Here is a 27,533-nt window from a genome sequence, read left to right on the forward strand (position 1 = left end):
TTGCTTTTTTTCCTTTTTGAAAATTATTTTGTGTCTCCCGAAATTGTAAATTTCATGGAACAAAGCTTGTAGCAAATAATGCTAGAATTTAAAGAAATCTTGGAAAACTAAGGTTGCATGTTGGCATTGGTGTTTCTGTTTTGTAAAAGCTGAAAGCGAAGCACTTTTTATTTTTATTTTTTAAATTTCTAATGATCGTAGAAATATGTCTGGTGGTCACTGTTTGAAGCAGAGAAACTGGACAGCAGAAACAAAATGTAAATAGGATGACTGTATCACTGGAGAGAACCCTATTGACATCTTACAAGAAAAAAAAGATAATCTAAAGAATTGGGATTAGGATTCGACCACCGACCGCAAACAATAACTCTAGCAAGAGGAGCAGGACAATTTTAACTTGATTTTACTTAATCTTTTGTTGTCTACACTAGCCAGATCAGAAGTTCTGTGAGACCATTAAATCTCCGAACGTTAAGGTGCAATGAGTTATTTATCAATGACATTCCTTCTTGTTTTAATTTCTACTGTTGTGCAACCTGTGAGTGCAGTACAGTTAACTTACCAAGTCAAATGCATCAGACACTCATGTAGCTCTCCTCGTAGGAGACTGGTAAGTGCAAGCAGCAGTTTCTTCAGAAAATATCTAATGGAAAACGCTTCTTTGACTTTCAAATGCACCTAACAGTCTCCCGTGAGTTTGGTAGTTAGAAGAGAAGAAGAAGACCACATCACAGAGAGACCCTTCCATTTCACCTCTTAACACCAATTCTTCAAACCACAATCACCAATACTGCAACATACACTTCATCTGCTTCTCAACATCTGTCAACTAATCCACCATGGACACAAGAAACTCCATCAATGAGAACCTTGTAAACAAGGGGCATCACATTTATCGAATCAGCGAGAAACGGAGACGTCTGATAGCTTTCATCACCGGTTGCTTCAGAAAATTCATACCTGCAAGTAATGCAGCTTCTTTACACCTTTATACACCTTTTTCTTCTTCTGTCATGTGTGAGATAGTTTTGCTCTGCTGCTAAATCTTCAGAGAGCCGTGAAGGTGGAACCCGCTCTGAAGCAGAGGAGAAAGTATACTCATGGATATATACCTTGGCCCAAGCTCACAAGGATTTGGTCTTTGAGTATGTGAGGTCCACCGAGAGAGGTATTCCATCAACAGTTACTCTTCATGGACTAAACTGAATTCTTTCTACAGTATTGTAAGTGAACCTGATTTACAGATATATGTGCAAAAAACAGATATGGCTGTGCTGAAATATGGTATTGAGAATACATGACACAAACAATCAATTAGTGACCAAACTCAAGCATAGATCCTATATATACCATTTCTTACAGTGTAGAAGTAAGGCATCAGAAATTTGCTACTAGAATACTTCTAAAGACATTAAGTTTTGCAGTGTTCATTTAAGAGAAAAAACTCATTCAAGGAGTACTAAGGACAAACCGAAGAACTGGAAAGAAGATTTATTTGGACATATATCCATTTCCAAATAAAAATTCCAGCTGCTTCCTTCAGCCATATGCTGGTAAATATAACATGCAAAATCTAAAACAAATTAAATATGTAACTCAAGATTCCAAAATTTACTGAGTTTGAATTATATCGTAACATTTAAAACAAAGAATACGTTGTTGTAGCACCAACACCAACCAACATGTTGCACTCTCCAAGCAACAAGAGGATTGGGAATCATCGATTTAGCATTATTATCATTTCAAATCACTCCTCTCCTTTGAATTTTTATTTAGAAGCAAAAAAGCTCTATTTGAAGAGTTAGTGGTGCTGAGTGCCTGATTCCTTTGGTCACCAATATATTTCCTAGTGTAAATCCACCCATCAATTACCCAGCATTTGAAATCCATAAACTGGTGGGGCATAGCCGGTTCTTGTTGCAAGGCTTGAGCGATTCAGAGTTTATTATCAATTTAAGAAGTCCACTAGTTCCAAATCATAAGCAAAGTTGCCCTTGCAGAATGAAGTATCACTACTTCCTACCTACTCTCGAGCACAATGTTTCCAAGCATCAACCTCTCAAGTGCTTACATGAATAGGAAGACAACTCTACATAGGTGTTAACTAATTCAAGAATTTAAACCTTTCAGGTATTCCTCCAATTCAAGGTCTCTTTCTCCTCCCTCATTATCAGCTGCAGAATTGACAGAGATTATGAAAACTTTAGTGCATATTTATAAGAGATCTCTGTTCTCTCAATATTCGAATCCCTACCTCTTTGATCATTAATGGGTGAAATATAGAACTGGATATCTTGCTCTAATCATATACATGATCGGTTTTTAAAGTGAAAAGGAAAAATTTCTTTCCTGAAAGTCCAGAATGAACAGCTAATGGCTCAAGTCTGCATCCAAGAATTGATGAACCTTCAACATCTGAGTTTGCTCTATGATTTTTCAGTGATTACTCTGATACTTAGCTAGGAACACTGGTGTTTAATGTCTTGTGGTCAGAAGTAGGTTATCGTTGCTGACCATTAGTTAGTAGTTACCATTTGGTCTCCTAGAATGTCTTGAAATTCATGAAGTGCTCCATTTTAGATCACCCTCTCCCATAACAAGAATTTGCATAATGAGACTGAATTGTGCTAATTGGATTCAATGTCATCTCAACACTGCCAGATCCCTCATGCATTTTAAGTCTGTTATTTGGGCCTCTTCTTGGACTTGTAGACCTTGGGTTCTTGAATATAGGGGTCACTGCCTGCATCATGAAGTTACCATGATTACAGAATTAAAAAGTCAATTCGCAATAGGTCAAGGCTGACCTATTAAGGTTGCTAGAGGTTAGTATCACCCAAACATTGTTTAGAAGTGGTTGTGATCCATTTTCTTATCACATATTCCAAAATCCAATATCTATTGCCTTCAAAATTGCACGATAATGGAATTGACAAGGGAAAATTTAATACAATCTTCTTAAAATTGGTCAGGAGTGGATGAAGTGCCTTGCAAACAATTCAAAAAATGGTACTGCTTGAGGCATTAAACATCATTCCAAAGGTTGAAACTTGAAAATCTTTTGCTCGGTGATTAAATCTTCCCCTACTAGCAAGGTTCACCATCCAGCACCGGACCCTATACCAATACCATCTCGCTATTGTGTCGGTACAACTGGTATGTTGGCTGGTTCAGCGTACCGACACTCAGTGCACCGCCCACACTACATATTGCTTTAGTACCACTATGGGTGCTGACCGGTACAGCAAACCATGCTTGTAAGCGTTCAAGTCTTTCACAATAGTTATAAGCCATGAAACAAGAAACATAACACGTGTTGAAGTGAATGAACTACTCTTTAGGATATGAAGCCTGTAAAGGCAATTACAGAACTTACAATGATAGTGCAGCAAGCACATTAGGATTGCCTGTATCTTTGACTATTTATATGCAATTGATTGAGAACCTACTATAAAAGAAAAGCACAAATATTGAAAATGTACAGACAAGCATACGTTGTAACATATAATCAGCAGAAAGAACGATTACACTTTCCAAACAAATGCAAATGTTATATTGCGATGATTTTAAAAGACAAAGCAACAAGAACACTAAAAAACAAGATTTATGATAAACAAATCAAGAGGAATAAAAAATCCAAGAAAGTATCACAAGAATCTAGGGCAAAAAAAGTTCAAATGCCTAGCTTCATGGGTTGAGAATTAAGAAAATGGAGAGAATAAGAAACATAATTAATGTTTACTCAGTGATGGAGATCGAGAACATGTCATGGTGCATTGAAGGGCTGCAAACATGAGATTTTTCTTAGACACAATTATAGTCATCAATTTTCTGTTTTCTTCTGTTTATTTCTGGTTATTTTTAGTTGTTGCTAGGTCTTTTAACATGAAAGGATGAGATTAAAAGATCTCAATATTTAATTGTTAGCTTGATGAGACCTATTTTCTGTAGCACCATTGTTCACTGCTTTAGTAATATTGAACAGTGACTGGGATTTATTAGGGGTAGTTTTTGGGGATTTTAAACTATAATCGAACTAAGGCTTCTATTTTATTATAAAAGGGACCCTTAGGGTATGCTATAACCAGAATTTATGCAGATTATGAATAAAAGAATGGAGACTTTGATTTCCTCTACTCTTGTGATATGACTCTGCAAAGAAAGTATGAGGTCTTCAAATCCTAGGTGTCATTCCTAGATCCTGGAGCGAGTCCAGTTTTATCTTTCCTCTCCCTTTGCTACTTTTTACTGTCTCCAGTTTTACTTCTCTTCTTTATTTTGTGTCGCCTGGTTGTTCTGTTGTTATTGCTGTGAACTAATCTGCCACAGAACCATACTAGACGCTCAGAGCCTGTAGATCTAGCAGCAAATAAAGCTATTCCCTTGCCATTGAACCACTGCTTGCCATAAGTGGAAGGTAAACAATCAGCTGTCAGGGTCTATTTTTAGGTCAGATCAAGGCTGTTATCACAGCAAACCTCATTCTCATATTACAGCGAACCTAAGCCTTCCATCACAACCCATGGTTGATCCCTGCAAACCCTAACCTTGCTGCCGCGAATGCCACTAGTGTCTCAGATCTGCAATGCTGTAGAATAAAATCTGCCATTACTATCTTTCTTATTTCTTCCTGAGTCTAGCCTCATAATCTACCAATGGACTCCTTTTTCTAGCCAAAAATATAACTGATTGCTTTGTTGTATTTAAACCCCTGAACTTGCTACTAAGCTGGAATTTCCAGCAACTTGTAGGTTTAAGATTGCTTCCCTACATCCTACAGATCCCTACCATCTAGATGATCCTACATCACCAAGAATTTTGCCAGCGAGAATGTTAGACATTGTCACATTTACAGGCATCCACTAACTTGGCATGTTTTGCCCTGTAACCGATGGTCTGATGGAAGTCAAAAAAATAACCATCAGTAACCTATCATAAAACATGCAAGAATATCCAGCAAAAACATAATAAATTCATATATGGCCAGACGGGTTGTTATTTACAATCAACGCATATTTTTTCCTTTCGAGGGTATTATGATTATGCTAGATTCTCTTACCACCTTCCATTATGAGTTTAGTACAATTGATGGATAAACTTGCATAGTATCTAATAACTATAGATTATGTGAATGATTGACCCAAATTTCTTAATGAGCTAGTGCTTGAAAATATTCAACTTACATCACATGATGAAATAATTACATGTAGCTCTACATTCATCTTACGTAATTGTAACTGCATCAGATACATGACACACCCAAATGACTCATATCACAAGGCCATAAACTCTATTTCATTAACATGGTATGATTAAGAATGTTGGTCAATAAAGAGTGTCCAAGAAAACAAGATAGAAACTCAATTCAAATAAGAAAGTTGAAATATAGGCCTGGCAATACCATATGCATGTGGTTGCTTACATGCATGCATGCATCTGTTCATGGTAAGAGAAAAAAAGGCATATGTTGTTTATATACAATGTCAATGTTTTCTGTATGCATGCTTTGCTTCCTTATAAAAAGTTCTCTTTTTTAAGTTGATCACAACTTGATGAGACCTTTTAGATATTCAATAAATATCTTACAATTGAATTATGGTTTTTAGATTTCATTGACACTGCCCAATAGCAACAAGTTTCTCCCTTCTTCATCCTCATTAATAGTCCGATATCCAGCTTCATCAACTTTGCCAATTCTATTACATCTTGAATCGGGACTCCGTGGCTGTGGTCTTACATAGCTAGAAGATAACAAATTCTACTCAATACTTTTCAATAAGATTTGTAGCTGCAAGACTGGATTTCCCGCCTAAACTTAGGCAATGATTAATGAATGAGAAAAGGTCACAACTTTGTTACATTTAGGTCTGCTAAGTATACAGTTTAACTTTAAAACCTCATACAGGGTTGAGCTTCAAGGAAGCTGAGAGAAGACTCAAGGAAGGTGGTCGAAACATTCCCCTTAATCATACCTTCCCTAGTTGGTGGCAGCTCTGGTGGAATGCTTTCCTACATCCTTTTAATATCATTCTTGTTGTCATGGCTATACTGTCATATTTAGCATCTGATAATGCCAATGGAAGCATTATGCTTGTATTAGTTCTGATAAGTGTGGGCCTTCGATTCCACCAGGTAAATTTACATAGTATGCCTTGGATTTCAGTCTGTTAGGATCTGATTCTTTCAATTCTTTTGATGTTTAGGTGCTAAGAACAGAACTTGAGATACTGAACCACAGAAAAACTTGATTCTTACATGCAAAGTACTTACTATATTTCAGGAGTACAATAGTTCAAGAGCTGCTATGCATCTCTCTGAACTCCTAAAATCACCTGTTAGAGTGCAGAGATGTGCTGGAAGAGTTATCCAAACAGAACTGGTAGTTCAAATTGATCAGAGAGACATAGTGCCTGGTGATATTGTCTATTTCAGTCCTGGGGATCTCTTTCCTGGTGATGTAAGGCTACTAACAGCAAAAGAATTGGTTGTAAGGTAACACAATCAGGGCTGTTTATTCCATGTCAAGAATTTCTTAGATAAATTCCATCATATCATAGCTTCTTTCCTCTACAGTGACTTATAGAACACATCATCACTATGCTGTTCTTGAAACAGTCAGTCATCATTAACAGGCGAGTCAGGAACCGTGGAAAAAATAGCAAACATTAGGGAAGATCGCAGGACTCCGCTGCTAGAGCTTAAGAGTATATGCTTCATGGTAAACATTTAGAAGCAATTGATCATTTGATATTGCATGGGTATACAACTAACATATCAAGCATATTTAACACATATTAGAATAAAAGTTGACAAGGCTCATTTGATTCCAGGGAACGAGTGTGGTATCTGGATGTGGTACTGGGTTAGTTATATCAACAGGTTCCAACACTTACATGAGTACCATATTTGCCACATTAGGAAAGGAGAAACCACCAGATGCCTTTGAAAAGGGAGTTATATGTGCATCTTATGCACTTATTTGCATTATGGTAGTGGTAGTCCCTGTTATAGTCCTCTCTGATTACTATAAAACTCATAACTTAAGTGAGAGTATTATATTTGGGATCTCTGTCGCAGTGGCTCTGACTCCACAGATGCTTCCTCTTATTGTAAATACAAATCTTGCGAAAGGAGCCATTGCAATGGCAAGAGGCAGATGCATAGTTAAGAGCTTATCCGCCATACAAAACATGGGGGCTATGTAAGTTCACAAGAAGCTTTAATATATGCGACTAATAAGCATGAATCACAATGGAGCTTCTTACAATCTTATGTATAGAAAGCTTCTTACAATTACGTTGATGTATATGTATGGATTTTATATATGCACCTGTGAGATATATTTATGTTTTCTGCTGTAATGGAATCACAAGGAGCTATATGCGATACATGGAACTTTCGTTTCTTTTTTCCAAAATTGCCTTTCAATTATATGCACTTGTTTTGCGATACAATATCCAGTTGGACAAACACCAGATAGATCAACAAAAGAAAAGCATAGCATACCATTTGTTATTTTTTGTTGTTTCTGGAATGTTTAATTCGCACAAGGTTCCAGAACCATATTAAGAAAATGTCATAGTGCAAGCAAGTTTTGTTGACAACAGATCCTGCCCAACTTTCCATACATAAGTCTCCACTGATAGATTTTGTCAATTAAGAATTCAACCATATATAAGCAAAATCATAAGGCAAGGTAAATGTTAACAATTTTTATATGGTTGTTTATAGATAAAAGGTACTTGAATTATGAAAATTAATGTGTCAGACTTTTCCCGAATCACAGATTAGAACAAAAGTAGTCTAAAGAGATTGAAATCAATTTCTAAAAAAAGATAAGGATCTAAGTTATATAAAGTAATTAAAGGATTAACTGATAGAAAAGTCTCAGGTAACACAACTGGATCAAATAAATGGTCAGATGCAAAAAGATAAAAGCATAAGAGAGTGTCTATTCACATGGACCAGCAGTTTATCAGCTTTATAGATTAACTCATAAAAATACAAGTGCCACAGATATACAGCGAGGAGGGAAAAAGAGAGATAAAAAGGGAGTACCAAAACAAAAGCAGTGTTACTCCTCAAGCATAACTCCTAAGCCTTTTTTGTTTTTTTTGGTACAATAACTCCTAAGCTTTTTATGGGAAGTGCACTGGCCTAAAAGTTTGTCACATTTGCATTTCCACAGAAAAGCACAACCACAATAAGCACTTCTGTGTTCAACAGTGTTTGCCACACAGGACCATCCCATGGCCTATGGTAGAAATTTTTTTCTATTGCAACATGAATTCATGCGCGCACACACACAAAAACAGGCAGGATAGCTATAAAAATGATTAATTTATAGATGGATAACTATGCTAGCTTGAACTTGGGGACAATCGAAAATGCATATCACAATAGTACATTGGTCAAATTCTTAAATGAAAGAAACAAAATTTAACTATTGCAATTACTGATGTGTCTATTGCCTTCTACTTTGTCATATGTCGATCAACATATTGTCTTTTTTAAGGACGATTTGCCTTACCAGTTCCTGCAGTCTGCAGGAACCAGAAAAGCCATTGGATCCCATGTAACATCCCCCATGCATGGCACCAGTCCCTCATGCTCCATGTCAGCACATGAATCAAGGGAGTTGCAATGCATAGGAGCCACTGGTTGCCCATCTAAGGGCCTCACAAGTTCCTATGGTTTGCAGGAACTGGCAAGGTAAACCGTGCATCCTTTTTAGAGGCATTTACTACAACTTTAGATTCCATTTTAAATATCACCGTCAAGAGTTCATGAATAAAATTGAGACTAAACTTAAGAAAGCCAATTCTAGAATGAATTTGAAATTATATTTAATGAAAGGTATTTATGTCAAAACTTAGCATGTTATATATGATCAATTGCTCACTATTTGTTCCCCATCCGTGAAAAAAAATTACCGTTAAAAACATTTCCTGTACTTGTAGGGATATTTTATGCATTGACAAGACTGGAACCCTGACAATGGATCGTGTTATAGTGATTCATCATTTAGATAGTTGGGGATTTCCCAACGAAAAGGTTCTGAAGTTTGCATTTCTGAATTCTTACTTCAAAACTGAGCTCAAAGGACCTATTGATGATGCAATTCTGGCATATGTTTATACCAATGGATACAGATTCCAGTCATCCAAATGGAGAAAAATAGATGAGGTCCCTTTTGATTTTGTCAGAAGAAGAATGTCTGTTATTGTTGAAACAGATCTAAACAGCACACTTGATGACACTTATCCTGGTATTGAGGCTGCTAGTTGTGTGATATCAAAAGGAGCACTCGAAGAAGTATTAAACATCTGTACTTCAATCGAGCAAATTGATAGTGGTGTAACTGCAGCCCTAACTCCAGAAGATCGTTCAAGAGTCCTTCGAATAAGTGAAGAACTGAGTAATGATGGACTACGGGTCTTGGGAGTAGCAACACGAAAGATGAGGACAGTATGTTCCCACTTCTTTATATCTTAATTACATATTTTGATGCAAAAGCTCACTTTTCAATGTCACCCTTTTGGTCTTCTTTACATTAAACATAGATACAAAGGTTATTGAAAGAAGTCAAGAATCCACACCACAATAATGTTGGCAATTTCATGCTTAATCATGATTCTTTTAACTAGATGGTCTGTAATTGAGAGGCTTTGGTATTTTCCTTTCTACATGTTGGTTTCCATGCTGCAGATAATCATTACTTTTGTCCAAACAAAACTTTTGAAGTAGGCGTCCTAGCCAGTTTAGCAATTTTTTAAATATGAAGCAGAAACAAAATAGTCACAGGTGATTGAAGCATGACTGAGATGTCTACATCTAGTATTCTTACAAGAATTTCCAGCTATACTATTTGATAGAGTGAATTATGAACAATAACGTTTTTCCTATATATTTATATACTTTACTTACACTATATGGGATCACAAGGTATGGCATTATTATTAAACCCGCCTACTCCTCCTAAACTTAATTTTGGTACAAAGGAGCTCAATCATTCTCATCCTAGAAGTCCTTTCTAGACACTTTTTTTCTCTTGAAGAGGATTTCTAGGACAAGAATGATTAAGCTCATTCACACCAAAGTTAAATTAGGAGGAGGTGGGTTCTGGAGATGATAAAGATTGCAGAATCTGCTGATTAACATATAACAACATGAAAGAATTTAAGGCACCATTCCTATACAAAACCATTACAGTCACTATCACAAGAGAATATAGGAGCATACATGTAGCAACTAACATCAAAGTTCAAACCAGGAAAATATTATGGTTTGTCTTTGCCTTCTTCTAGAAGTGTAAAGATGCTGATTAGAGAAGGAGATGCCCCTTTGGTAACAATACCACCCATCCCTTTCCTTCCCTCCCTCTTTCCCTCAATCAACCCTCGGTCCCCTTCCCTCCTCTCTAATGTCTCCCTCCCATCTGTCTTTTACCTTCTCTTTCCCTCTCCAAAACCCTAGAGCCACTCTCAAAACCAAGGGTTGAAATGCCAGTACTCATACATCTACCTATACCTTATCATGTAGTATGGCCAGTAATGGTACTATGCTAACACAAGGAGCACCTCTTCATGCGGACACATACACACACAAAAAAGCAAAAGGTGATGTGCCATGTGTTCAGTATAGATTCATAACAAGGGACATACATATGCCTTTATCAAGTATGATACAATCAATATGAAATGGTAGACACCGGGTACTTAAATACTTGCCCAAACACTTACTTCAAAAATCTTCATTCACATTTTTTGCCTCTAAATTCTATGGTGCACCTTTCCCTTTCTTTTGTTATGTATCTTTACCTTCTTTGTTTACTTAAGTTTGCATATTGGCATCTAATCTATTTAAGTTAAACAGGTTTTGGTTTATGCGTGCTACATTTAATCTAAGTACATATAGGTTGTGTTCAGGTTGAGAGCTTTCTTGACTCAAAGCTAACTTGATCCAGCCTAGCCCATTGTCATTCACAAATTATCAAAAGTTATTGCTATTTTTTTTTTTTTTTATGGTTTTCATAATTTTTGAAAGGCTACATAATACAAAGATTCCATACAATACAATATACTCTAATATATATCTTTGATATAGTCAGATTATTTTCTTCTTATTGTTCCTATCTTTCCTTTTTAGGGTGGCAATTTACTCCATGCCATCAAATATCCAAACTAACTAGACCCTAATGGTGCGAGTTTTACCCGACTCACAATAGACCTAGGGTAGGTATAGATAATGGTAAAACTCGCCCTAAACCTAACTCAAATATATATAACTTCACAAATCCCCTCTTCAAAGGAAAAAAAAGACTTATATGCAAAAAAATTAATTTGTGCAGCTTTACCCAATCCAATCCATCCAACTCACCTTGTGTAACTCTACACAACCCACCCCATCCTGCCCTGAGGCAAGTACAGAGCGGGTACCAGTAATGGCTTACTCTACCTATACCCAACTTGTTGCTATTATTATGCCTTTTGTATTGTTTTTGCTAAAAAATTAAATTTGATCGAAAATTTTTGAAACTAGTGGATTCATCAAAATCAAAATACATTGGACCAAAAGCAATTTTAAGGTAACTAAGGTTTGCCAGACAAGTATTGGCAATATTTGCCATACTGCCCCATATAGCCCAGTATAGCCACACCATACTATATCGATACCATACCGACTATCATACCGACCCATACCACATACCGATACTGTAAAAAGATGGTTTCGATATGGGATCCATTACCAAGATGGCAAACCTTAAGTATTGGGGCTGGCATCGATCGATGACTAGTTTGGTATGATAAAATTGCTGAAACTAATGAATTCATCAAATCAATGCACATTGTACCAAAAGCAACATCAAGCAAAGTTTGTCGGGTCGGTACTGGAACAGTACCAACTAATGACTGGTTCAGTATAGTACTAATACATACTATACTGAGCAGGACATATCAAACTATGAGGAAGAGGGCAAAGGAGAGGGAGGAAGAGAGAAAGGAGGAAGGAAGAGCAAAGGAACTTGTTGTTGAAGCCCAAGTTGGTGACGAGAAGAGATCGGTTGTTCTAGATTTCAGCAGCGATTAGGCCATTTCTCAACTATCGCTACTCCAACGGTGAATCGATCAGCAGCACCATGAGCTAGGCTCTGAGAGAGGGGAAGAAAGAAAGAATCCAAGAAAATATGGATAGAAAAAAATGCAAAGATAAAAATAAATACAAAACCTTCAATTAAAGAGAGGGGGGAGGAGATGGGGCTTACCTTTGAGGGTGGTCGACAACATTGCAGCATCGATGAGGCAAGGGGAAGAGCGAGCGACCGAGTGAGCAAGCATCAGGAGGAGAGTCCCAAACCGTCAAGAGAGTGAGCGAACAGTCAAACCATCAAACCAGGGAGAGGGGTTTTATAAACTGAACCAACCTGATAAATTGAACCACCCCAATTTGCTGTTAGTTCGGTTTAGTATGGGGCGAACCACCCGATTCAGATTAGTTTGGCAAGCACTAATTAAGTACCTGAGATCCTGAACCTTCTTGTCCATTTATTGGTTTTATATTGTCTTTGTCAGTGACTTCATATAACATGTAATAAGTTTGTTAAACATAAAGCATGTTCTTATGTGTATGATAGTTTTAACCAAAGATTGCTGACTCAAAACCGGATCCCGTGCCAGCCGACCGGCAGTATGAGTTGATACATCCCTGTACTGGGCCTAAACCGACATAAAAATGAGAGATGAATTGGAGAGAAAAAGTGAGAGAAAGAGAGATGAGGGGAGGGAGGGAGAGAGGAAAGGAAAGAGAGGCCGGCGGAGACACCGGCAGTGGCCATCGGAGGACCACGGAGGCCATCAGAGGACTGCCAAGGCCTCCCAAACTCCACGGTCCTCCATGAGAGAAAATGCAAAAAAAGAGAAATGGAGAGGGGAAGGGAAAGAAAAGGGAACAAAAGGCGGCGAAGAGGCCGCTGGAGGGCCACCGAGTGGCCACTATGGCTGCCAGATGACCCAAAATAGCCCCACAGCGGTTGCAAGTTCGAAACAAGGGTTCGCCCCTATTTCGTTGTGTTTTTCAAAAACCAAGATATATAATCAAGCCAGCAATAGGTTTGCTGGCTTCACTTATGGCTGCCCTCCGATGGCCTCTCCACAGCTTTCTGCTCTCTCTTCTCTCATTTCCCCTCTCTCTATCACTCTCTCTCTTCTCGCATCTCATGGAGATTGGGAGCCCCGGAGGCCTCAGCGATTTAGGTGGCCCTCCAATGGCCTCGACGGGCCACCGCCGGTCTTTTTCTTTCCTTCCCTCCCCTTTTCTCTCTCTCTTCCTCTCTTTCCTTCTTCACTCCGTCCTCACCGCCGTTCTAAATCGAATGCCCAAACTGCACTGGATAGCTGCCGGTACATTTGGCATGTTTTAAGGCGGTTCGGTAAATCTCAAAGTTCTACATAAGCATGCACCAAATTATCAGCATACATAATGCTTTCGCTCGGTGCTTCATAAGAAGGTTTGGAAACAAAAGAGGATTTCTTCTAATGCTAAGCAAACACTACAGCTCTTCCTTCTAGTATGTAATACTAAAATTCTGGAGTTTGGATAACCTACCAAGTACAGAATATGCTAATTATTTATAATGATGGTGTATGCTTTGTTAATTTAGTCTTTCTCTATTTTCAATTACAGAAAAACATCAGTATGTCCAACCACACAACAATCGAATCAAACATGGTTTTCCTTGGTCTCATCTCCTTCTTTGACCCACCGAAGGACTCAGCTAAGCAGGCCCTGTGGCAATTAGCAGAAAGGGGAGTAAAGGCAAAGGTGTTAACAGGTGACTCACTTTCCCTGGCCATAAAAGTCTGCAAAGAGGTCGGAATCAGGACAACTCATGTAATAACAGGCCCAGATCTTGAGGTTCTTGACCATGATGAGTTTCATGAGACCATCAAAAGAGTCACAGTGCTGGCCCGCCTTACTCCAGTTCAGAAGCTTCGAGTGGTCCAGTCACTGCAAAAAGTTGGAAACCATGTTGTTGGGTTTTTGGGTGATGGAATTAATGACTCCCTTGCATTGGATGCTGCTGATGTTGGGATCTCGGTTGACTCTGCAGCAAGCGTAGCTAAGAACCTCGCTGACATTATTCTACTTGAAAAGGATTTAAATGTCCTTGTGTCTGGTGTTGAACGTGGTAGGCTCACATATGGAAACACCATGAAGTATATAAAAATGTCTTTGGTAGCAAACATCAGCAGTGTTATCTCACTCCTCATAGCAACACTATTCCTACAGTTTGAACCACTCACTCCCAAGCAGCTTCTTACACAAAACTTTCTGTACAACATAGGCCAGATTGCAATACCATGGGATAGAATGGAGGAAGGGTATGTAAAGACCCCACAGCGTTGGTCTTCCAAAGAGTTGCCAATATTTATGCTATGGAATGGTCCAGTTTGCTCAATATTTGATATTGCCACCTTTCTGTTTCTTCGGTTTTATTACGGAGCCTATAGACTTTCAGCCTCCAATTTTTTCCATACTGCTTGGTTTGTTGAGGGTCTCCTTATGCAGGCTCTTATCATCCACATGGTCAGAACAGAGAAAATTCCATTTATACAGGATATGGCATCATGGCCTGTTATTTTCTCAACCATCACAGTCACTGCTGTTGGGATCATAATCCCATTTACACCAGTTGGAAAAGTTATGGGATTGACTTACCTTCCATTGTCATATTTTGGTTTTTTAGTTGTTCTTTTCCTGGGGTATTTTACACTTGGACAGGTTGTCAAGAGGGCTTATATTCTGACAAACAGACAGTGGCTTTAGACAACAAATTCACAAGTGTGAACCAAGCTACCATAATTGCATTTTATTCCATTCTATTGGGAAAAAGAATACTGAATTTGAGTTGATATTGTGGTACAGGATCTTTTACACTTCTTTGGATACTCCAGTTAATGCAATGAAACTTATTGATGTTCACTGACACACAAGGGACAAATAACACAACAAAAAAAGGGATTTTAAAAAAGATTTTCTTCAGTAGTGCCCCTCAGATGCTTGCAGAGTTAGGTCATACCAGATAGTGCACATAAAAGTACCCCACATGTCACTGTGAGCCAGACAAAATTATTTGGGGTTTTCATTGATGAACTACCTGCAACATAATTTTTAAATATGAAACCAGATATTAGAATTTTTTTTTCACATCATTAATTGAGATTCTTAGAAATGTCAGAAGATATTAACACTGAGTTCTTTTTTTCCGGAAGATATATCAGTCATTTTACTTTAATAATACAGTTACCATTTAAGGATTTAAGAAATAGCAGATAACCGTTAATTAAGATGAAATCAATGTAATACCAAGTAACAAATGCTATAACATAATCACAGTATTTTCACAAGATAATTCCTGTCTGCAGCCATAAACTAATAACTATCAAGCATAATAGGAAAATAACAATGTTATGGATGTCAGCTTGTCAAGTTGGTAAAGTGACCTTTTTTCAAATCCCTGGCTACCTGGGTGACTGGGTCTTGGTTAACGCCTTCCCTTGTCTCCAAAAAAAAAGTACAGAAAATGAACTAATACAAAATTTTCATGAATAGAGCAAGGCAAACAGAAGCTGCAATTAGGTCATGCCATTTCAGGACATGCAGCACAATTTCTTAGAAAGTAGAATTTCATGACTTTTGTCAACAGATGCTAACTTCAGATGAGACTTCACAACTAAACCTGAAACTTCACCTTTTTTGAAACGAAAACCAGTAAAACAAAGTGGTGATTTTTTGTCTAAGAATTGCTGCCCTCAAAATTGAACGTATATTTTGTTCCCCATGGCTTGATCTATTCTTATAAGACAATAAAATAGTTACAAGTGTAGATCATATAAAAGCTACACACTTGAGATACAACAAATGTTTGCCATTATTAAGACAAAAAGGAGTTGTAGACTTACCAAGCAGTAGATATTTGTGCTTGATATTCCACTCAAAATCCCAATGCATTCTATCATTCTTCAGCGTCCAATAGGACCAACCAAAAGAGGCAGCATCATAAGCCTGTAACTGAGCTCTTCCATACATTTGGTATTGTAGCTGAGAGGCATTTGTCACATCCCATTCATTCACCCACTCTCCTGAATGATATACAGGTAATATATACATATACTGTAACATCAGTCTACAGAAATCAGAAAAAAACAGGAACTGCCAAAAATTCAGTAGAGAACAATGTTATAAGAAAAGTATGCCAAGCATCTTCGATCTACTGGTACGCTTTAGCCATAGGAACTTGCAATGTAGTTAGTAGTTAGATAAAACAAGTGAATAAAGTCGGAAGAACTACTGTTTCTATTACATGAAAATATCAGGTTTTCTTGGTTCGAATCTCCAGGAAACAAAAGTAGTAACATAATTTATTGTAAAACTTTCTCATAAAATTAATAAAGGACGTCAAATATATCTGAAACATTTTTAAAAGTGAAACAGTATCCCTCTTTCAGCATATCAGATATTTCATATCGAGTATGGTAACATTCTTTAGTGAACATTATAGTAAGATCAATCTTGAAAGGTAAAACCAAATGGTAACTTCAAAATCCTACCAATGTAGACAAGAGGTCCATTTGCACTGTCCAGAGACTGCAACTGTGGCACTCTGCTCTCATATATAAACTGAATATTTTCCATGGCATTCATGTCATCAAAATATGGGTCAAATAGATTGTAATAGTGCAAATCCACAACAATGTTTGAATCACCAATGTTTGCCTGATAAAGCTCCATTGGGTCTGCATTTCCTATTCTCTGGCAGATTATCACATATGCTTCGGATGAATAGTTCCGAACAATTTGGTAGCCTCTCATGTAATAAGAAACTAAAACATCCAGGGGAACTGCAGCTGCAGAAGGCTCATTCAAAAGCTCAATCCCTAAAAGAGCAGGATGATTTACATACCTACAAATGGAGAAAAGTAATCTCCCGTAAGCCCAACCAGCGTACATGAAATTGTTGGTGAAGATCTCTAAGTCTTTAGCAGGCAAAAAACTCACAAACTTCTGTCCACTGCTTTTGTCCTCAGTTAAACACATGGTATTTAATAACAATTTTTATCATATGCTTTATCTTTTTACCACTAGTAGAAATAACTCTTACATCACTGAAAGCTTAAAATTCTATATAAAAAGATAATCTTAAAGCAACATTTTATAATCCTGAAAAGACTACTGGTTTATTTGTAATGACCCTAACACGCTTTACATATAATTTAACTCAAGAAAGGACCTAATCAACCTAACTAAAAATTGATCACTTTGTTAAGCATGCAAAGGATTTCAGGACCCTCTAAAATCCTAAAAAATTTTAAACATAAATTAAGAAGTACAAAACAAGTCCTTTCCTGTATCATATCACCATCAAATTGTACCTAGTGTTACTCACAATTTCAACATTTTTTTGTGCAGATTTATCAATTGCATTATGTTGTTGTATTTGATTGTCTAAAATTAGTTTGTTTTGGCAAATGGTTGAATTGTATTCATATTAATAGGATAAGGAATTCAAACATCTGGAGTTCTTGTGGATGTCTGTCAAAGACATTAATAATGAACCATGAAAATAGCATTGTACCTTGCAGACAAAAAGTCAATAACATCCAGAGTCTGTGAGATGTGATCTGGTGATGGCCAATCTACTGAACCATCTCTACTAGCACTATGCTCCATTCCATTTTGGGAGCCAGGAGCAGCATGGAGATCAATGATACACTTCAAATTATAGAACCTGCACTCAAAGTAACAACAATGCAACATTCATGAAAACCTGATAAAAATAACAGCAACTAATAAGCTTTTAATATGCATGCTTCTCTTATTTGCTGCAAAGAAAAGTCAGGAACTAGACCTACTGTGCCCAGGAAAATGCTCTGTCCAGAGATTCCAAGGATCCTCCAACAAAAGGAGCTGGTGGATATGGATCTTGTGCTATCCACCATCCAACAGGAATTCTAACAGTATTTATACCATGTCGGGACAGGAAAGCAAAATCCCCTGCTGTGATAAAGCTTCTTTGATGTTTCTGTTGGTTGTAGTAGAAAAAATTAGACAGCAATATTTAGCAGAAAGCCAATGAGATATCACTGATTTTGATGATTGAATTTTAGATGGATTAATGAAGTTATCCTTTAACCATTAGAAAACACTATTTCCCAGAGGTCTATGATGTATCAAGATTTCTTATTGCGGTATGAACAAAGTATCTATCAGACTTACCATCAGAACCTCCTTGGCTTTATCATGTCCATATCCATTAGCAAGCTGGTAATCACCATGCAAATTATTTGCAGCAATTGTCATTTCAAATGTTGCCGCATTATCATCCCACCCAGGCAACCCTTGATAATTTGCAGTGAGCTGATTATTCATTGTTGCCTGCATGAGATTCAGATTAGTTAATCGATTACTATGTTGTACTGGTGTATGGAATAAGTAAAGCAACTGAAATACATGGCATTTAAAAAAAATAGATGCAAGTGCAATTTCAAAATCTCGGAGTTGAGTACCAAAAGCAATACCTGCACATAGTTTCCACCTAAAAGTTTGATGTGAACCCTTGTATCATTTCTTTCAACATAAAATGTTTCATTCAATGCTGGTGAACTTGCTGTTGCTGATATCAGATCCCCCTCACTACTAGTTAAAAATTGACCTCCAAAGCATCGGAACTGAAATTCTCTGTCCGAAACTCGCCATAACTAGTATAAAAAGTAACGGATCAGGAAGCAAAAAGATCTCCACTTAGAAGATAATTTTAAAACCATTAAGAGCATAAAATACTTCTGAAACTCTGAAAACTTGAGAAAATTTTAATTTCAACAAGAAGCTCTAAGATCAATTTGGATGCAGTGTTCTTGTAGCATAAAACAAGACAGTTCTACCAACCATATTCAATTAATGCTAGCCCAAATAATTGAAATTTGCTTGACAAACCCTTCCTAGCAAATCATTTCTATTAAATGTTATATGATTATATCCACCATTAATGCAACCAAATCCAAAAAATCCTCACAACTTCTATCCAAGTTGTTTAATGGCACTCCCTTTCCTCTTTCTATGAACATTCGATAAAATTCCAAGTCATGCTGCCTCACAAACTTAATACAAATGTCAACAATATCCCCATCTTTCACCACTTTATCCCCCATTCTCTTATTTTTAACCCTAATTCTAAACTTATTCTAGTGTATATACTTCTAACCCTAATTTTCCTAGTGTTACAATACATCTGCCATTGACCAAGATATATCTACTTTTGCATTCAAATCATTTCTTATTGTCAAAATTTTAAATCCATATGAAAGCCTTATTAATGTCTTAGGATTTCCCTTATGGTCAGAAATACATATGGGGACCATGATTTGCTTTAGAAACACTTGTCTACTTTGCCTACTCGCTCCAATTCTATTAGATACATCTTCGTATTATTGGTCTTCTTTATTTCAACTGGTGGTTCCAATACCCATATCCATCCTGTAAGCTGCACTATAATAGTCAAAACCAGTACACTGAAAAAATATTTTCTTTTTTTGTTTTATTTATTTCTTTTATTGTTTCATATTTTATCATTGTTTTCTCCCGTTTTAATAGTTTTTTATAGGGTTCTAGGCTCTAGAAGATTTTATTTTAGAAAAGTAGAATATGGGGTTGGTTAGTTGATATTCAACATGACAATGTTTTTTTAAAAAAGGAAATTATAATTAAAAGAATACAGCACTTATTGCCAAAAATTATTTTTAGCTCATGCACATCTTTAGCACTAACATGCTACCATTCGTTTATCAAAAAAAAAATTAATCTTTATTTATTAGTCATTTTGTAATATCATGCCTTCGATCTGATATTATGAGTCGCGACAACAGCTACATACTCATGGAGAACTCTATCCACAAGCATGCAAGACATTCCAACATGATATCATAAAATAACAGCAAAACAAATAATCAATGAATTAACTTCAAACTTAATTTAAGTAATTAAATCAAATATCTTACAAAATAAAAAACTATGGTCATGCATTTAACTTTAATAAAACCTAATCTAAAATAAAGATATCAAAATTCTGCTTCTAATCGCTCTCCAAAATGAATCCTCGAGTCAAGCTAGTTCTCCGAGTCTGTAAAAATAATAAAAATATAGAATAATGAGCTAAACCATCCGGTAAGCAATGCACGCTTTAGCTAAATAAATCAAATAATAATAATAATATACTAAAAATAAGCATGCAAGGTACGTCAATTTAACCAAATTCAAAATATACAGTATTATCCAAATAATAAGCGAGCACATCCAATCTATTCAGAATTGAAATTTCGTTCATAAATCAATTTCTTTCAAAACATCATGTTCATCTCAACAATCAAACTATGAAAATATTTATATCCTGTGGTCAGGCTAGAATATGAGCTCAATCAAAATGCCACTGCATAACACCCAATGGCAAAATAACAAAATACTAACATATAACCTCTATTAGTAAGATATTAAAGTACCAGTACAAAATCCCTACTGACAGAGTATTGAAATATCAGTACATAATCTCCACTAGTAGGGTATCGAAATATCAGTATATAATGCACTACTAGCAAGATATCAAAATACCAGCATATAACACTCCACTGGCAGCATATCATAGTACCAGCATTTAATGCCCCACCGATAGGACATCAAAATACCAACATATAACACCCCATTGTCAAGGTATTGAAATACCAGCATACTCCCCCTGGCAAAATTTCGAAATACAGCATATAAACCCCCCACTAGCAGGGTATTGAAATATAGTCTGTTTGTAAATTAAAATCCATCTCAAATCAAAATCTTTTTTTTTAAAATATATTTTATGTTCCAAATCGAATAATTCATAAAATCATGCGATATCAAAATCAAATAGATATATCCATCTCAAATTCATTACATTTGATAAAGAATCATTTAATATTTTAGAAAAGAGAATATTCAATAATTAAAAATACTATGCATCAAATTTATAAATCACGAATAATATAATACAGAAAATATTTTATAATTTGTTAATAAATTTAGAAAAAAATGAAGCATTACTTATCTTGCAAGCAAAATCATTCGACATATTTAATTAATTCGAAAATCTCTCTCAAAGACTAATATTCAAAAATTATATTTTATCAGATTTTTGCAATGATTATTTTCAGAATAAAAATACCAAGTCCCAACACCCTCATAGGGTTGGCCAATCGATAGCGCCCAACATCCCGATCAGTTCGATCATTGATATCCAATTGATCAACTATAAATCAAGAGTCATACTAAAATACTAAGATACAATTAATGGTGAAATCTAACAACATCCAATTTGATGGGATGTGGACTAACATGCCATCATGTGGACATAGATCAGGACCTCCTTCATTAGGGTCAAACAAAATCATTGAGAGATCTTTTCCTAAGTTTCAAAAAATCCTAATAAAAAGCGAAACTGTGGAGAGAAAGAATTTAGCGAAAGAAACTAGAGAGAGAAGGAGAAGAGAGAAGATGAGAAGATAGAGGAACAAGACTCTCTCTCCTCTCTTTTTTTCTTTTATTTTTCTTTGTTCTCTTTCTTTTCTTTTCTTCCTTTAGTTCTTGATGAAACAAGGGCTTACTTCCCCTTCTTTCTCAAAAGAGGAGGCCCCCGATAGGCGGTGGCCATGGCCGATAGTGGCTGGGCCACGATAGTGCAGTCGAGCTCACCCAACAGGTCGCCATCAATGATGATCAGTGCTAGAAAATCAAAGAAGAAACAAGGAAATAAAACTAAAATAGTGGAGGGGTTTCTCAACTTATTTTTTCAGTGGTTCCCGAATAATCAGGAAAAGGACGACTCACTGGAGAAAGGAGAAGACTAACGAAGAGAAATAGAGGGGAATTAGGATTTCATACATCGCCTTTGGCAAGGTTTCAAGGCCCACATGGTGAAGGATGTCCGAAAGAAAAAGAATAAAGGGAGTTTCCCGACAAGGGTGGTGAGGCTCGAAGAGGGTGCGGTGGCCTTTAAATAAAGTGACAGGTATGCCAAGAATCCTTCTCGACATTGAATTCTTCCAACGAAATCAGGAGGACGAAGACTCCCATCATATTATTTTAGGCTTGAACCAAGGTTCTGGGCCAATCAAATGGACCAGGCCCAGCACTCAACTAGCCTAATTGGGTTGGATCATCACATCCCCCCACCCCCCAAAGAGAAACTTCATCTCCAAAATTTTCTTGCTGGAGTATTCAAAATTTAGGATTGTTGCCTTAATTCATCCTCTAATTCCAAGAACAAGTCTTTCACCATAAAACCTTTCAAATCAATTATTGCTCTAATCAGCTTAAAAATAATTTAAAAACCACTACACTTTCGCTGTGTACTCTAATTCAAATCCACCAACATATTTGTGTCAAATTTAGATTTCTAAGTGATATCATAATCAACATATGTTAATGTCCTAATGTCCTTAGTATCTTCCCACCTACACTCATCTTATGTCTAATTTTACATGTCATAATTTACCCACTTATACTTTGATATCATATTAATTGTCTTGCCCTCAATCCGAGATTTTGAGGCAATGATGAAAGGAAATGGTTCTAATTATATTTATTTCTATTAATAATGATCCTCAATCATATTTTTTCTAAATTGGCTTCAAGTCTTAAGGTTAGATATTGGCCAGGACCCCAATATCTGCTTAGCTTTTAAAATTTTTTGCAGCCTTCAACCACAACTAAGATAAAGCCAATCTCTTGTTCGTATCAGTGCTGGTCATTACCATGATAACTAAAATATCTGATATTAAAGCCTTCCATTTGATGTCCTACTTTTTAGCTTGGTGTCATATGCTAGCTTATGATTATGAAGTTGCCACTCGAAATTGCTGCATAATACGTTGATAGACGCAAAGGAATCTTTTCATTACTAAAACTAGTGACTTGTCACAACCTTTAGCAATAAATAGCCAGATCAAATGGTTTCCTACTCACCATGCAACATTATAATCCAGATAAGAAAAATGTCATTTATAGAACAACTGCACATGGTGTTTTTGCAAACTTGAATTTCCACCAATGCTGAGGATAAAGTAGAAGAAAAGCAAATTTCAGTAACCAGAGATAGCAGACCATGAATTTCCTTGAAAAGGCACAATCATAATGACATAAGAGATCCTTTGAGTCAGAAGATTCTTGAATGATGTGACCACATGCACAAAATGAGAGGCTGTTGGTTTTTGAACATGGGAGAATAAGAGGCAGTTGTCATTATATACCTACCACCTCTTGTCAAATGGGGAATTAGATATCTATGTTTCAACAAATTTGGAAAAACAATTGTACCACCTCGTAACAATGAACCTTTACTTAGTTGACTTCAAATCAGAAAAATTCCTAAGCTTGAATACCTTTCATTTTACAACCATAGCCAATGAATCATGTGGACAAGAGAATGGTGAGCCTTCCATGCTAAATAGTAATTTTACTTGATAAGCGAATAGTGATAGATGAAGTCTACGATATGCATTGGCCTCCTAAGAATTAATAATGAACTTATCATAAATCGGGCCCATGTTGCCCACTGGCTATTCACGCCTTTAAGGCAAAAACCATAAGACAGCTGATGTGGCATTTGATATGTCACTATGAGCTGAATGTCGAGCTTGATAAGCGAACAAATGTTTCTGAAATTAAAAAAGAGGAAAAATCAGCTATCCCTATCATTTTCCTCTTCTCCATTCCGAGAATTTAATGGAAGCCCCCTCCCACCGCTTCCTTTCCTTCCACCTCACCAGCAAATACTCTCATCTTCCTTTTCTCCATTCTAAGAATCTAATGGAAGCACTCTCCTACTGCTTCATGTCCTTCGATCTCACTAGCAAAGCTCAGATCCTCCAACCTTCTCTCCACTCTCTACTCTATGACCTTTTCTTCAACTCCCCCTCCAATCACTCCACAATCTGAGATGCTGTTGTTATGGATTTCCTCATTGTCCACCACTATGTCATCTTCATCCAGACCACCCTCTGTCCACACCACTGCTATCATTGACCTCCTCAACAATTACCATCGCAACCTCTTCTCCACTCTCTCCACCCATCCCTCCATCCATGCCATCACCCTCGCTGCCCACTTTGTCACCCACCATCATGATTTCTTCCTCCACTTCCTCTCAACAAGCCGCCACCATTGAAAGCCTCCTAGATGACCACTACTATGTGGCTTCTCTATCCACCTCTCCGTCCAAGTAATCACCATCTCCATCCATCACCACAACCTCTACCTCCACTCCCTCTCTGCCCATCCCTCCATCCGTGATGCCATCATAGCCGACCTCCTTAATGTTCACCACCTCAACCTCTTCTCTACTCCCTCTCTACCCCCCTTTCCTTCCATGCCACTAATATAACAGAGATTTTTACCACCCACCACCACAAACACTTCCTCCACTCCACCCCATCAATGCACACCACTGTAATCACCAACCTCCCCATGCCTACTAAGATCAACAGTGGTTCATCCTATGTATTGCATATTCTATCCATGCTAGATGAAGTCCATGGATTTTAAATTCAAAGGAAAATTGCTATTAATTCTTCCAATGTTTTAAATAATATTATTTTTTAAAATTTGTTAGCTAGCATCCAATTGATGATGTCATATCAATTGTCCAACCAAACCATCCCATGTTTGGTCTCAGCTATCATTTTCTTTTCTCCAACAATCTGGCAGATTCATTAAGAGATCCAATGGTCACTTACAGGCACAGAAAAGATCTGATGAACAATACTAGGTTTGAACTACAGATGCAGTAAAATCCATTACATAATGACAAGGGCAAGAATTGAGGTCCCAGTCATGTTAATCCATGCTGGTTGGCAGTGGCACATATTGTTTTTCAGCACCAGAACGTGCCATGACACATACCATGCTAGATAGTACTGGCACAGGCACCTGCACCTTGAACCTTGGATCAGGGAAACTGCTTTTGTAGTCTAACAACGAACATTTGACTTAAGATGCTATCGGAGAAGTTGGAGATTCTAGTTTCAATGCACTGAACAAGCTTAGTTCCCACTACAAGGCAATTAAATGTAGTTTAGATGCCTTTTCTTTCTTTGAGGAAAAAATCTGGCCTATATGTCAATCAAATAATTTCTCTGTTATCTCCTGTTGTGCCTGCCTTGTATCTTTCTACAATGCTGCACACCTTCTTATAGTGGTGCATGAAAAGTTCTTGCAAAATATCATAGCATGTCAACTGTGTCAAACCCTTATGGGCAGAAGCATGGCAAATTATACCTACAATAAATTAAAGAGTTAGAATGGACTGACTAAAAGGGTGAGTTCATCTCAAAACATCAAACTACAACTCACCCATTTGGTTTCTCTACCCATGTAATATAATAATATAACAAAAGCCTTTAAGAAGTGTACTCATGGATCAATCATCATTTTTGGAAATGGCTTAAACAGATTTTCTAACCAAGACCAAGAAAAGCATTTATGGCTAAACTCTTATGTTTGTAATAGCCTAAACAGATTTTGCAACGAAGGCCCACTCCACCATTTGAACAAAATAGAAGAGAAAAACTCAATGAGAAGAAATGTACGAACGAATTGGTCGGAAGTGAAAATTTGAGTTCCAGTGACACAGTTTCAAGGTGATGATCTGTGCAGGTCCAAAGGTCAATTTATAAACCTTCAAAGCTAAAACTAAACGACTCATCTAAACAAAACTGTCTTGATTCAATTTCGACACACTGAAATCTTACTGCAGAAGATTTTTGAGGGCCTACAGTGTTCAAGATTTATCAGACCTTAATGCTTTATAATAGTAGTGCCATGACATTGTTTGCTCAATGTACTGTAACAAACCATTGTTCACATCCACAAAATCCTCTGCATTCATCAGGCATGGATTACCCAAGGAGCATTACTGAAAGAATACCTCTATAACAGATTAATAATCAGATATGCTGATGAATTTCCATAATAGCCAGTAACATTAGTGATTGAAATCACGACCACCATTAGCAGAACCCAAGTTATTCTGCATAAATACAAATTCAGCAATCCATCCAGGAAAATGCATTCACAAAGTAGAATCGACTGCATCATGTCACTCTTAACCATATATAACCCTACATATCAGTCACATTGTCTAAACCACAAATCCTCACTCAGTGAAACAGAGAAAAAGAACAGGAAAAAAGGATACAGATTAAGAAAAACATGCAAAAAGAAAAAACCAAAGAAAATCAATATCAGCAATCAAAAATAATTTTAGGGTATAATCAGGACTAGTCTTCCATCCATCAATAATCTCAGTTCCAAGAGAACATTGAATAAATAATTCGAGAACTTTCAAGAACAGAGCTCAAACCCTGAAGGTCTCCCAAGTAGACGCAACATCTCTGTCCACCGTCACATTCATGCCTCCTCCACCCTCTGCGCTCACATATTTCTGCAGCGTCACCGACTTGAATTGCACCTGAGTCCCATCCTATACCCAAATTCCACCAGGAAAAAGAGCAGAAACAAGTAAGTCAGTGACTCCCCAAAAGAAACTTAATTGCTGAAACCAATGGCAATGGGTAACCTACAAGCATGTCTCCGTTGGGAATTCCGTCAAACAGGGAGGGCTTGATCCACCCCTCCACCACCAGCCAGCCCCCTAAGTTCACCCCCCTCACCTTATCAAGCCCATCCACTGCAACCCCATCACCAAGCATACCACAATTACAAAAAAAACATTAAATAAAAACCAAACAAAAAACAAAAAACCTTTTTTGAAATCTACTATGACATCAAAATTGTATGTCTCCCACCTGATGAGTTTGCCAATGGGAACAAAACCCACAGTAGGATCAGAACACCAAATGCCCATCTACCCATTTCCACTGAGGCAAGGACAAAATCTGCAGCAATGGAAACCAAAACAGCTATCACCGAAGAACCTTCCTTTAAAATGAGGAAGGGAATGGGTGTGGCAACGAAGTGAGGAATCTCATGTTTTTGTACCTTTCTTATCGCCAAGTTTATCCCAAGTACAACTCTGTAAGCATGCCATTATAGGCATTATCTTAATGACCTTTTACAAAAAAGGAACTTCCTTCCTTACATTTCCCTCCTCCACCTTTCTCAACAGGAGCTTAAATTTGGCAAGCACGGGAAATTAATGGTAGGAAAGTAAAAGAGCCTTTTCCGAGAGAGAGAGAGAGAGAGACCCAAAAGCTTTCGGCAGAGCAAGAGCTACTTTTCCGCCTCCTTTTTTTTATTCTTCTTTCTACGGACGGGGGTTGGACTATTATCTATTTGTTTCCAGATCCGGAAGTAATAAAGGGCCTTTGGTTAGAAGTTTTTAGTTCGAATTTGGTCTAGGGAGGGGGTGGACCCACGGCATGGACATTGGTCCGGTGGAGATTTTGTCCTTTGGATAGATCACATGCCTTGGATGGCGTTCGTGCATCCGAGGTGCA

The 27,533-nt window shown here is 37.1% G+C and overlaps 2 protein-coding genes and 1 long non-coding RNA gene across 7 annotated transcripts; 1 reads left to right on the forward strand and 2 right to left on the reverse strand.

The window, feature by feature from the left end:
• Positions 1-378: 378 nt before the first annotated feature.
• LOC114912709 (uncharacterized) lies at positions 379-1,100 on the reverse strand. The gene is made up of 2 exons (XR_003798500.2): positions 961-1,100; positions 379-829 (listed from the first exon to the last, which is right to left on the reverse strand). It is a non-coding gene; the product is annotated as an uncharacterized lncRNA (long non-coding RNA).
• LOC105060561 (uncharacterized) lies at positions 730-14,912 on the forward strand. Of its 4 annotated transcripts, none has more exons than XM_010944329.4 (8): positions 730-966; positions 1,052-1,168; positions 5,906-6,132; positions 6,281-6,492; positions 6,616-6,718; positions 6,831-7,201; positions 8,961-9,468; positions 13,684-14,912. In XM_010944329.4, exons 1-8 carry the CDS (start codon positions 840-842, stop codon positions 14,824-14,826), a joined length of 2,808 nt encoding a protein of 935 aa, XP_010942631.2. In that variant the 5' UTR covers positions 730-839; the 3' UTR covers positions 14,827-14,912. The 4 variants fall into 4 exon arrangements, with proteins under 4 accessions (XP_010942631.2, XP_073103461.1, XP_010942632.2 ...); XM_073247360.1 differs by having other exon boundaries at positions 9,153-9,468; XM_010944330.3 differs by lacking the exons at positions 6,616-6,718; positions 6,831-7,201.
• On the reverse strand, positions 12,019-27,348 carry LOC105060562 (probable glucan 1,3-beta-glucosidase A). Of its 2 annotated transcripts, XR_012136199.1 has the most exons (12): positions 27,076-27,348; positions 26,883-26,972; positions 26,658-26,764; positions 26,438-26,557; positions 18,579-18,758; positions 18,277-18,435; positions 17,913-18,082; positions 17,636-17,788; positions 16,611-16,963; positions 15,963-16,142; positions 12,266-12,424; positions 12,019-12,151 (listed from the first exon to the last, which is right to left on the reverse strand). XR_012136199.1 is itself a non-coding variant. In XM_010944331.4 (11 exons), the coding sequence occupies exons 1-11, from the start codon at positions 27,131-27,133 to the stop codon at positions 15,069-15,071; spliced, it is 1,659 nt and encodes a 552-aa protein (XP_010942633.1). In that variant the 5' UTR covers positions 27,134-27,347; the 3' UTR covers positions 14,845-15,068. The 2 variants fall into 2 exon arrangements, 1 of the variants encoding a protein (XP_010942633.1); XM_010944331.4 differs by lacking the exons at positions 12,019-12,151; positions 12,266-12,424 and adding an exon at positions 14,845-15,157 and having other exon boundaries at positions 27,076-27,347.
• Between the last annotated feature and the right edge of the window lie 185 nt (positions 27,349-27,533).

The sequence above is a fragment of the Elaeis guineensis genome, chromosome 13, assembly GCF_000442705.2.
Source record: "Elaeis guineensis isolate ETL-2024a chromosome 13, EG11, whole genome shotgun sequence".
Classification (NCBI taxonomy): domain Eukaryota; kingdom Viridiplantae; phylum Streptophyta; class Magnoliopsida; order Arecales; family Arecaceae; genus Elaeis; species Elaeis guineensis.